This window comes from Malus domestica, chromosome 04 (genome assembly GCF_042453785.1).
Source record: "Malus domestica chromosome 04, GDT2T_hap1".
Lineage (NCBI taxonomy): Eukaryota > Viridiplantae > Streptophyta > Magnoliopsida > Rosales > Rosaceae > Malus > Malus domestica.
In genome coordinates this window covers 10,038,601-10,050,950 of record NC_091664.1, presented here as the reverse complement: position 1 = coordinate 10,050,950, position 12,350 = coordinate 10,038,601, and the positions used below count along the sequence as shown (strand labels likewise).

The 12,350-nt window shown below is 36.5% G+C and overlaps 1 protein-coding gene across 1 annotated transcript; it reads right to left on the bottom strand.

The window, feature by feature from the left end:
- Positions 1-211: 211 nt before the first annotated feature.
- On the bottom strand, positions 212-3,035 carry LOC103437187 (probable aminotransferase ACS10). Its single transcript, XM_008375643.4, has 4 exons — positions 2,315-3,035; positions 2,075-2,203; positions 1,194-1,354; positions 212-1,089 (listed from the first exon to the last, which is right to left on the bottom strand). Exons 1-4 carry the CDS (start codon positions 2,789-2,791, stop codon positions 234-236), a joined length of 1,623 nt encoding a protein of 540 aa, XP_008373865.2. The 5' UTR covers positions 2,792-3,035; the 3' UTR covers positions 212-233.
- Between the last annotated feature and the right edge of the window lie 9,315 nt (positions 3,036-12,350).

The following is a 12,350-nucleotide window of genomic DNA, read 5'->3' as shown; positions in this document are numbered from 1 at the left end:
TCCGTATGTTATTGGCACGGAACACCACCACAGTGGTATACTCATGCCATCCGGTTCCTCAGGAGCTATTATATTGGACTTGGTCAATTGGAATTTTGATTGTGCTTAGTTCTTGGATCCAGTGTAAAGCTCTGTAATGACCTAAAACAAGAGTGTCTCTGAAGCCACAGCAAGAGCTATTTCTTAAGAAAAATTCTACGCAACCTGAACCTGGAGAATGAATGAACAATATTTCAACTGTGCGATTTACAGGTTTCGGAAATTTTCCGAATTCGTTCCATAACAACCGGAATATCTTTTTCAGTCAACGTTGTAAAACAAAACCGAAACCATCCGGGTTCAATACAATGACATGATGAACCGGGAGTTACATTTAGCTTAGCTACATTCAACAACCTATCCCAGAGCTCAAGCTCCCCTTTCTCGCTGTAAGAGCGGATTAACCCGCTCATGTCAGCCCAACAGCTGAAACCCCCATTGCTCTTTGTGCACTCAATGCCCAATTGCTTCAAACCTGTCACAAATTTTAGGTACATTGCACGGAGCCTTTCCCTACTAGTATCAATGAACTTCCGGATAAATTTGGTGTCTGAAAGCATAGAGATGAGCAACCGTTGGGATGGGGAGGAAATGGACGAGAACCTTGTCAACTTTTTAGCGGCAGCCAGAACATTCTTGTTATAGGAGTAGATAGCGCCAGCCCTAAAACCTGGAAGAGAGAGGTCTTTCGATAGACCATATACTATATGAACTCTGTTCTGGTCCAGATCTTCCAATTCAACAATTTCTGCCATGCTTACAAACTCTTCACTACCATGCATGGATCCAGAAAATATTTCATTCGAGATTATATGTATGTTCTTCTCTCGGGCAAAGTCTAGAAGGTTGTAAAGTGATTCACGACTATATAAACTGCCAACGGGATTTGAAGGATTTGAAATTATAATCCCACGAACCTTTAAACCGCGTTTCTTTGCCTGGTTGAATGCGCGGTCAAGAGTAGTTATGCTCAAGTTGAATTTGTCAGCACTACGGCATGGAACAGGTATAATCTCTACTCCAGTTCGCCACTTTACATCTCTGTCCAAACTGCATATCACATTCAAAAAGTCACGATTCTTAGAGCTAGAGAGTAGAGATACCTAGCGACAGAAACTTTCTAGAAATGTTGACATTAATTTAATAGTTATTACCCAGGGTAATATGGCGCCGGAACAAGAAATGCATTTCCACTGTCTGCTAGGCAGAAACTTAGTATCTCAATTGCAGGTGTTGCACCAGCTGTCAATACTATTTGCGAGGGGTCGAAGAAAACTGACTTCCCCATGACTTGAGACATGAATCCTGCCATTGCCTACAGGTCTGGAAAAATTAGAGAGGGCACAGAAACTCAATGCAGGGCAAAGAAAACTGACTGCAACTGTTTATATGGAGTGCTTATAACTGTTAGTCAGTTATAAGAAAACAGACTCGCATTCGACCAACAACTGCTAGTTCTAGTCTTCTAGAAAGATATAACATTTTCTAGCCGATTTGTGCAGATTATCAACTATAAAGTTTACAAGCAATTAATTGTATTCTACAGGCAATAAATCATGCGGAGAAACATTGAAACCACATTCAGTTAGCCACTTAACACCGATTGTCTCAAGTGACTTTGCTATTCTGATATTCCCCAAATTATTGAATCGGACCTAGACTAGGATAAAACTTTTGAACATTAGGTACATTTTGCACCAAAAACTCAACCATTTTGAGTCATAAATTGGACACACTTTCTGAAAAGTTAGGTGCATATTCCACCAAAAGCTCAACCATTTTGGACATCTCAATTTTTATTCAAATAGAAAGCCAAAGCCAAAAGTCAATTTCCCATATTAACCAAACAAACCATACGAATCGATACAGATAGTACAATGTTGAAACTCGAATCAGGTTCCCATGTTAGCCAACAAAAACAATATATTCGAAATTCGACTCGGACCATTACACGAAAGGACATAACTTCTAATATCAATTGGAATTTACATAACTTGTAATCACAAACTTGAAATAAGAGTAATATGAAACTTACCACTTTTAACTCCATCAATCCATCAAGAGGCTGGTAGCAAACAATACCACTAATTCCGAGCTCGTCGCCACCCAGAATCGCATCCTTTGCATTATCCACAAGCCAATCCCCAACCAAATCCAACGATAACTACACCATTAAATTCCCATGTTTAAACTTTAAATTTAATCCCAAAAAATTTTGAAATTTGAAAAAAGCTGAAGACTTGAAGCAATACAAGCCAAAGCAAGCTCGACCCACCTTGTTTTCATCCAAACCCAATTGAATAACCCCATTCTGATTACCCAACTCGTCATACGGATCCTCCGCCACCTTCCTCAACCCAACGTCGTAGGGCGACTCGCCACCTTTCAGAACCGAATTGGCCCGACCCGATACGTAAACGGGTCCACCCGCGCCCCTCGGGGATAGGAGCGTCCGAGACAGGGACCTGGGCAGGACTGGAAGTTCCACCAGCTGTCCGGCCTGCTCGGACTCGGATTCCGGCGAAGGCGGAGGCGTAGGCGGGTTGGGGTTGGAGCGGTGTCTTTTCAGGTAGAGCTGGAGGAAATAGAACAAGGCGCACGGTATGAGCGAGCCCAAAACCAGACCTCCCCTGCCTTGGACGACGCCCTGGAGAGGGACTATAACTCTCATGACGGTGGTTCCGCCGCCTCCGCCAGTGGATTTGGAGCGGTTGGTGTTTGGGTCGGCGGGCCGGGGCCGGGTCCGGGTCATATTGGAGACATGTGGGGCGGGGTTGAATTAGGTGTTGGGGTCGTCGGAGAGTACAAAGCTTGGAGAAGAAGGAGGCGGAGGAGGAAGACGAGCAGAGAGGCAGCAAAGGCCCAAAGGGTGGTGTGTGGGTGACAGCGTGGGAAGAGTGATTACAATATTTGGGGCTTATTTGATTTGAGGAACGATGATTTTGTTATGTATGTGCGCCGTTCCTTTGTTTGAGGCGAAGATTGGATCTAGTCGTTGGGATTTTTGGTGGGATATTGGACCTCACTTTTACTCTTTTAGCCTTTTTCCCGGAAATTTTTTTCCATAATTAGGAAGAAAAATTTATCTATGATAGGTGCTGATAAAATTTTTAGAGTGCTAATAGCAGTTCTTAAAGAAAATTATATATATATATATATATTTATTTATTTAGCCTTTTTGTGCTTGTGACGGTTCAAACTTAGGCCTAGGCTTTAATCGACTCCAAATTTTTTATTATAACTCGTATCTAGCTCATTCAAACTTGATTTGTAACTTGCACGAACTAAGCTTAAATATTAGGCTTGTCCGATAAATAAGTCGAACTTGAGCTTTTAGTTCAGCTCATAAAACTCGTGAGCTACATTTATTTACTTCACTTGCTTCAAGTAATTAAAAAATGAGTGAGTGGTGATGTTGATTTTAAGCAAGATTTTGGATCATGGATTGAACTTTACAGTATGGAGAGAGGATTCTCGTCGAATCCTCCAATCACATACGTTCATTGTACATCGTGCGGCCAATTTTCGTCAGGTACTATTTATATTTAATTTTAAATAAAAAAATTATAATAATTTCTGACCGCACGATGTACAATGCACATATGTGATTTGAGGATCCCGAGATCCTTACAAAGAATCCGGCGAGGATCCTCTCTCTATAGTATGTTTAGATTACGAGATTTGACTCAGAAGTGTCAAGAATTTTCATATTTAAAAATATGTCGCTACTTAGTACTACGGTCTAGTGGTATTTCTCTTCACTTGTAAGTGAGAGGTTTTAGGTTCGATTCTCGCTAAGGGAAAATTTGAATCACATTATTACTAGCATATTGTGAGGATTAGTCTACTCCCTCTCTCATAAAGTAGATAATATTTTTTGTTCAAAAAAAAATATATATATATATATATATATGTCAAATCAGATTAAACCTTCTATGTTCAAGGTACTCCTTCAAAAAATGTCTCTACTTAAAATAAGATCTCAAGATACTATCACGGGCTCATTGCCTATCTCCGCATCTCCCCACATGGAAATCAACTTTTTAAACTAGTCCTCAAATTTATACTTCTAAAAAATAAAAAATCGAGCAGTGGTTAAGAATTTTTTCTTTAACTCATTGTGCATTTTGTTTAAACTCTATTTCCTTTTCTTAGTGTAACTTAGAGTAGTAAAATTATTTGTAATAAAAATAAATAGCGTTTCGATGTTTTCTATACTAGACTTTATAATTGTTAGATCTTCGTTATTGTGTCTTTGAACGAAGATTTAGCAGTTTGCGAAAAAAGCACCCAACATTTTAGGTCAACGCCCCATTTCATATATTCTGCATCCTTTTCTTTTTGCTAAAAATGAGGTCATCCCATGAATTTCCATACAAACTACTTTGGGTTTTATAGTAATTTCCCCCACACTATAATTTAATCATCCTCATATAGTATGCAATATATTAGGAGACAAAACATAGTTTACATCTGACTAACTTGTACGGTTCTCCATTCATTTGAAATCCCAAGGTGGCAAGGAATCTCCACACAAGCAAAGTGTAGAATCTATACAACTAATAATTGATCAATCCTTTGTCTTAACACTAGAAAAACAAGCTTTGGGTGTTGTCACTTATCATGTCCACCACAACCCACAAAGGTACAAGTTATGCAACCTAGAAGGAAGATTATGCGAGATTAACTTTTCAAGAAAATGAAACATTTCTTACGGCAAAACTAGTGGACGCAAAACCGCACATTGAAGATTTTTTTGTTTAACCGTTGTTTATCCTCTTATATTATTTTTTTGTCCTCATATTATGCAAATAATCAAAGGTTAAACAACCGATTACAAGCAAGATTCTGCTTCGGTCACAATTAATGAAACGAGGCTTACCTCTCCCTCTCGTTGTTTTCCATTCTCCTAGTACGTCTACGTGCATGTTGTGATAGTCCTGTAAACACTGAGTTGTCACTTTTGTAAACTTTAGGTTTTGTTTTTCTTTGAGAGTTAGACAAGCCTTTGCGTTAGGACCATTTATTTTTCCTTTCATTCTCTACTCTTTTTTTTTTTTTATACCAAATTAATTATAAATAGATTGAAAAGTATTAAAATACATGAGTATTAAATATATATGAGCTTTGATCAAGCTTTGAGTGTAAAATGAGGTATTGGGGTCAGCATTCAACATGCAAGTATTGCAAGCAACGTACCCAATGTGGTTAAACTTCAAAAGATTGGATTATATTAATCCCGTCATATACTTTGGATCACGCAAGCTTTAATAAGATTGTGTTCATTCTTTTGAATGTGACTTATGGTTCTTGATTCTATACCATTTTTCGTTTTTAAATTCAAGGACATTTTTTTATTGGATTTTGATTTCAAAATGCTTCCAGATTCGACATCAAACATGTTGATATAGCTTTTGGATAAAATTTGTTCGGTATCTCTAAAAAATATATATATTATGCCTCATCAATTTGATGTGTGTGTGTGTGTTTTTTTTTTTTTTTTTTTTTTGAAGCTGTTATATATTGCCAAGTGTGATGTAAGAAAAAAAAATATGATCCCGCTGTATAATGACTTGTGTAAACATAAGAAAAAAAATTTATCGTGAAACTCATTGTCACACGATAGGAACAATTTGACGTAAAAATTGTTTCACTCAACACCGCATTATTTAGTTGAATTATGTGCAGAAAATTCCAGATAGTTTGACGTGGATGTTTGAGGCTTGTGTTGCATGCAAAACCTAGCTGGTTACGCATCTTCTAACAAAAAACAAAGACATCTTGTTCGGGAGGGATTAAGTCGGCTTGGAGGGTCTGAAGGAACGTAGTAATATGGCCTACTGGGTTGGCTTTTGTTAAAATCAAGTTCCAGCCGTAACTGTTGGCTTTATATTGGCATTAATATGGGACTTGCAACTTGTCTAAGAAAATGCTTTATTTTGTATACTTGGTGAGCACCACTAGTTTTGCAGCTTCATGCATGCGTGCAGCCTAATACATGATGATTTTTGGCCAAGATTAAAAACTGAAGACTATATATATAAAGCATCGTTCTAGAAACAAAATAGAAGTCGTACATGACGATTTATCATAATGGCAGAAAGCAGTCATATATATTATGGTGTGAGTTTGATTTTTACATATTCTCTTCCCTTTAACAACTAACCACCTAATCCACGTACCAACGCTATAGCTCTACTAAAAAAAGAAAGGCTTATATTTAGCTACGTTCCTTGGAACTTAATTTCAATGTCACTTTGCCCACTAGAACTCAAAAATCACCAATTTGCCACTTTACTCCTTGGAACTAAATTTCAATACCACATTTGCTCCTGGAACTCAAAAGTCGCCACTTTACTTTTTGACGCTCAATGTTCACTTCACTTTGGCTTGTTTCTATCTTCCATTAATAACCGTTATGTTTGCTTATGTGGCAGAATTAGGTCCAACTTATGGATGATGTGGCACAAGTATAAAGCTCACATATTCAATCAAATGGTGCCACATAGAATGAAACAAAAAAAAACAAAAAAAACAAACAAAAACAAAAAACAAAATTCATGGGTTTCATATTCATCCCTTCTCCTCCACCTCCAATCACCTTATCATTAATTTCATTGATTTCATTATTTCTTATGTTCTTACTATTCATTTATTTCAGCAGGAAATTAGGCATACTACCACTTATAAATTTTGAATGAATGCACTTATTTTAAAAAAAAAAAAAAAATAGAAACAAGGCAATGTTAAGCGTATTTTGAGTTTCAATGAGTAAAGTGGTGAGTTTTGAGTTCAGGGAGCAAAACAGGATCAAAATCAAATTTTAGAGAGAAAGTGGTGACTTTTGAGTTTCAGGGAACAAAATGGGATAAAAAATGAGTTCCAAGAAGTAAAGTGGCAGCTTTTTGCGTTTCAGACGGCAAAGGAGAATCGAAATCAAGTTCCAAAGAGCGTAGCTAAAAATAAGTCAAAGGGAAACAAAATGGACATCAATATAACCCTAAACCCTATGCCTGTATAGATATAATTAATTTAAAAACCTAAAACGCAGACGTGAGTATAGCCATGTACTCATTCTTATGCTTCCAAGTTTGAATCCCCTAACTCCATAATTTAAATTAAATTAAAGTAGAGTGTCGTTTTTAAAACAAAAAAAATTAAACCTTAAAGTTCTAACAAGTTGCTAACGTATTGTATAATATAAAAAGAACTGGACATAGATCCATCTATAACAGAAGCAATAGGATTAAGAGATTTTTTTTGGCAAGCAAATAGGATTAAGAGATGAAGACTGAACAATATGATAATTCTATTTTTTGAAGAAGGTTTTCTTACTTTTGACCTTATTTATTAAGACTTGTAATATGACATAATGGATATAGAGTTTTCAAAAAATTTATCGATTAAAGTGCTGAGCCCAAAGGCCGTTTAGCCAGATAATGGACCAGCCCACATAATCTCTATGATAAAGACTCCAAGCCCACAGTTGTCCAAATTTTTATATGAAGATTTCACTCAAGTGAAAACCAATAAAAACCCCAAAAGGGACAAGAATCTGAGCGCCAATTAACTAATTTGTTTATCTTATTACAGGAACTATTTATGCAAATTTACACTAAGAGGAGGAGGTTTAAGAGAGAGACTCTCTAGCCACTGAGATAATTCACTATTACAACGGCAAAAATCTGTTAGAAAAAAAAAAAAAAAAAAAAGGAAAACAAAGTAGCACACATGTTACAAGTCAAAGATCAAGGAGCAAGTTGAAGTATATTCTTGATAAGATTTTAAAAAGATTGATTAATAATTCACTACTAATCACCATTGATATTGTTCGTTAGTTTGCGTTTTACTAGGAGGATCCTCGCCGGATCCTCCACTCACATCAGTTCATCGTACATCGTGCGGTCAGAAATTATTATAAATTTTTTTATTTAAAATTGAATATAAACAGTACCTGACAAAAATTGACCGCACAATGTACAATGAACGGATATGATTGGAAGATCCTCGGGATCCTCACAAAGAGGATTTGGCGAGGATCCTCACTCTGCGTTTTACTACTTGTAAGATATGACTGACTTTTTTATTTTTTTAATGTAGGATTCTTGTTTTCTTTCACCAACATTGAACTTCTCATAGTAAAATCACCATCCTATACTTTTTTTTTTCCTTCTTATTTCTACACTAGGACAACGAAACATTATTTAGAATGCCAATAACAATTTACAACCTAAAAATTGCCAACATGATAATTGCAATTTACATGATCACTTCCATATTTTCTTTCCTCCTTAGCTAACTCTTTGCACATAAACTACGAAGTGATAATCCTTCTAGTTCAGTGCAGTTAATTACTACACTCCTCACTAACAATTTCTATTTTCGAGGGTTGTACTCATGTAATGTAACCTAAGAAAGGTCGTCATCTGATATATATTATGTTCAAGAGATTTTGGATGCTCGTCTACTCAACGATGAGTAGGAGTTTTTACTTAAAACTTTTCGTATTCGAATCACATTGTGCTCATTATCAGAACTGTTCATATTATGAATCATTATGTAAAGATCATCTTTGCTAAAAAAAAAAAAAAGAATTAAAACTAAGGTTGTTTAGTCAATCTACTGTAGCAAATACATATACAGTTTATAATACTTTTACCAATTCGTTCATATGTTTTTATACAGTTCGATGACTAAACGACCTTAGTTTTAATTCATTTTTTGCATTGCGATCTTTTCTAAATTAGATGAATTTAGATCAATCAAATACTGATATTTCAATAGAGTGATTTATAATATGAACAGTTCTGATCATAAATACAAAGTTCTATGAATTGAAAACGAACTATTTTAAGTAGGAACTTATACTCATTCTTTTAGTAACTAAATATTATTCATTAAACAATGTGACATCTATTATGCAGTAACCGTTGAATTCTTGACTACTCGCTATTGAATCTTTTTTTTTATTTTTTTTATTTTTTGTTGAAATTGAAACTTTCATCAGAATTACAAAACTAGCCTAGACTTACAAGGTTGCCCAGCCACAAAGTTAAATAAAATAAAATAAAATCTAAAGCAGCACATGCAACTAGAAACCGAAAATCAGAAAAAGACAAACAAAACACGCTCATGTTGATGAACGAAGAGTAATACTACACTTACGATTTATTTGTATTATTTTTTTAATAGAGATAAACCCTGTTAATGTTTGTGAGTCTTATTTCTATTAGAGAGATCATACTAATAATGATACAAATACATGGTAAGAATATCATAAATCAACCACTCCAAGTTCACCAAAACCACCGCTAGAATCGCAAATCCGATGGGACTTCAAACCATGTAGAGAAAAGCATATCCCTAAGTCACCACAACCTACCTCAAACATTCCTCTCCCTAACCTTCATAATAAACAGTTCAAAATCTGATCCAATATTCGTCACCGGAAGACCACACAAAACGAATTCTTCCTTGCACATCCAACGCGCTATTCCGGTGCATGACTTTACCCCGCTGCATAGTAGAACTTTCATATGAACAAAAAGGAAAAACAGCTGTATACTTCGTCACAACATCCATCGTCATCCATTTCGCGATCACATTCAGGACCATTGCTTCATGTGCTGTAATATTATGCATGCATATGCATATTAGTATATAGTAGGTAGCGGTAGGTGAAGGAAAGGTATCCGATATTCTGATGTTCGAACAAATTAATACCACATCAATGAATCCGTACTCCTCGTACCTAAATGGAATAAATGAATCACCGAAAAAAAATTGGAATAAATGAATAATCGATCATTTACGTTTTCTGTCAGGTCTGAAACTTTAAGCTACCAACTACTCTTTCTCTCATTCAAGCACAAAAACCACACCAAATGCTCAATTATTCATCATTTCTTTCCTGGAGGATTTACGTTTTTATGTATATAACCTATACAGCCCCTTATCCAAAAGAATCTCTATTTTTGGGTAAAAATAGGGACTTGTTATAACTCTACGTTGAGTTTCAGTGAATCGAATTGTCTGTTTTGTAAGTTTCGATTCATAGATCATCATTGCAAAAATTCAGTTTAATTCGAAATCATTTGCTTATTTAATTATCACGTTGAAATTTCATTGTTTCTTAAAGAAAAAAAAAATTTGTTAATTTCTTTGAGCTCAATTAGATGCCTCAAATATTTCCGAATTGACTACTATTTTGTAAGAATGATATATGAGGTGCAGCTTGAAAAACAGACCATTCGGATCGCTAAACCTCGATGCGGTGTGGGCCAAATAACTAATTCCCTTAGGCTTCCATAAACTATATATACAAACTATGATTACAAAATTGTCAACTTGACTTGCGTGTTTTGCATTCATAATCTTTTACACGAAAATAAAAATAAATATTATTGATTATTTGTACAATATTATTTTAGTCCCGTTTTCTTAGTCACTTGGTGATAAAAGATCACCAACTCTTAAGTTTGATATCAATGATCGAGGTTAAAACATTATAAGTATATCTGATTATTCCTCTACATTGATATCTAAAAGAGAGTGATCATATTTTTATGGTCGTCGAAAATATTTTTTTGAATCTTATTAATAAATTAATATGCACAAATTGTGTTTCCTTCTTCAAAATCCTATCCTTGTTGTAGGCTTATTTGACTGAACTGTATAAGGATAGAGAGGGAGAGGGGGTCGGCGGCAACAAGAGAGAAAGAGAGAGATTTAATTATGAGGTGTGTGTTGTATCACCCCCTCATGCTGATATGGTAGCAGAACGTTATGACGTCCATTATGGGGGATACGTCTCCTCATAATCAATCCCAGTGCGTTGAGAGAAGCCTTGTGCTACGAGGTGTGCTTTGTATCACACTATTTCATTATTTTCATTACGTTTCCTCACGAAAATCCACTTGTAGCCCACGAGCTTCTCATTACGCCAGTATACCTTGCCGTGTGGGAGGTAAGCCCACCCCACCTTCAGGGTCGGTTCGGCCTTCCACGACGGTTTTTCCGCTTATGTTAAATACGTTCATCCTTGCAAGTACGTTTGCAGCAAGTATATGTGATCTCGTCACCTTTAATAGATCAGTAAAAGCATCTGTAATGCTTTGAGCAATGCTCTGAAGATCTAGAATGCGTCGCACTTCAGTTTTAGACTGAGGTGTGTGGGGATCTAAATGAGACATAGTGGGAGTAATCCACAAAAAGTTGCGGCGTTCTACAGGAACGTTAGTGATCTTATCTCCCCCTAACAACGAGAATACTAACTCATCGAAGTGACAATCCGCAAAACGTGCGGTAAAGAGATCTCCTGTCAAGGGCTCTAAGTAGCGAATAATTGATGACAAATCATAATTGATATAGATTCTCACTTTTCTTTGAGGAGTGGCGGCGCTATTGGCACATAGACTGTGCACCCAAACACATGTAAATATGAGACGTCAGGCTCGTATTCAATAACCAACTGTAACTGTGAATGAGGTTGGGTAGCGGTGGGCCTCAGATTGCATGGCCTCAGGTAGATATTAGTAAATTGGTTCTCATAACCAAAGTCCGAGCTATGGTTTGAAGGCGCTTTATGAAAGCTTCTGGTAGGCCGTTTTGGGTGTGAACATAGGGTACATGATGTTTAACTCCAATCCCAACAAACATGCAATAATTGTCAAAGGTCTGTGACGTAAACTCTCCAACATTATCTAGTCGAATCGACTTGATCAGATAATCAAGATGGTGAGCCCTAAGCTTAATAATTTGTGCTAAGAGTTTCGCAAATGCAGCATTGTGTGTGGACAATAAGCAGACATGTGACCATCGTGTCGATGCATCAACCAACACCATAATGTATCTAAATGGTCCGCATGTTGGTTGGATAAGTCCACAAATATCCCCTTGAATCCTCTGAAGAAATTTAGGGAGGGTTGTGAATAATCTTTGTAATTGAGGGCTGAATGTTCAACTTCCCCAAGGAACATGCTTTGCAAAACAAATGGCCGGGATAAGATTTCAAATGATGCCCATGAGATACTTTAAGGATACGGCGCATCATATCTCGTATAGGGTGTCCCATTCGATCATGCCAAAGTAGGAGAGTGTCTTGGAACCCAGCATTAGGGCTGGCCACATGGTGTGTCTCTACGGCTCAAATGGTTGTTATGTACAACCTACTCGGAAGATGTTCCAGCTTCTCGTGAATACCCTTCTGGCCATATTCGTAAAAAGTGATACAAAGAAATTCAGAACTATTCTTTTCAGTGGTTTCAACATGATATTGATTATCTCGAATATCTCTAAAACTTAGTAACATT

Bases quoted from the DNA above. Each gene is read 5' to 3' on its own strand.
- LOC103437187 (XM_008375643.4), bottom strand. From the start codon at position 2,791: ATGACCCGGACCCGGCCCCGGCCCGCCGACCCAAACACCAACCGCTCC. The intron at 2,204-2,314 runs GTGGGTCGAGCT...TTAATGGTGTAG, and splicing joins TGGGTTTGGATGAAAACAAG to TTATCGTTGGATTTGGTTGG. The intron at 1,355-2,074 runs GTAAGTTTCATA...CCAGACCTGTAG, and splicing joins GATTGATGGAGTTAAAAGTG to GCAATGGCAGGATTCATGTC.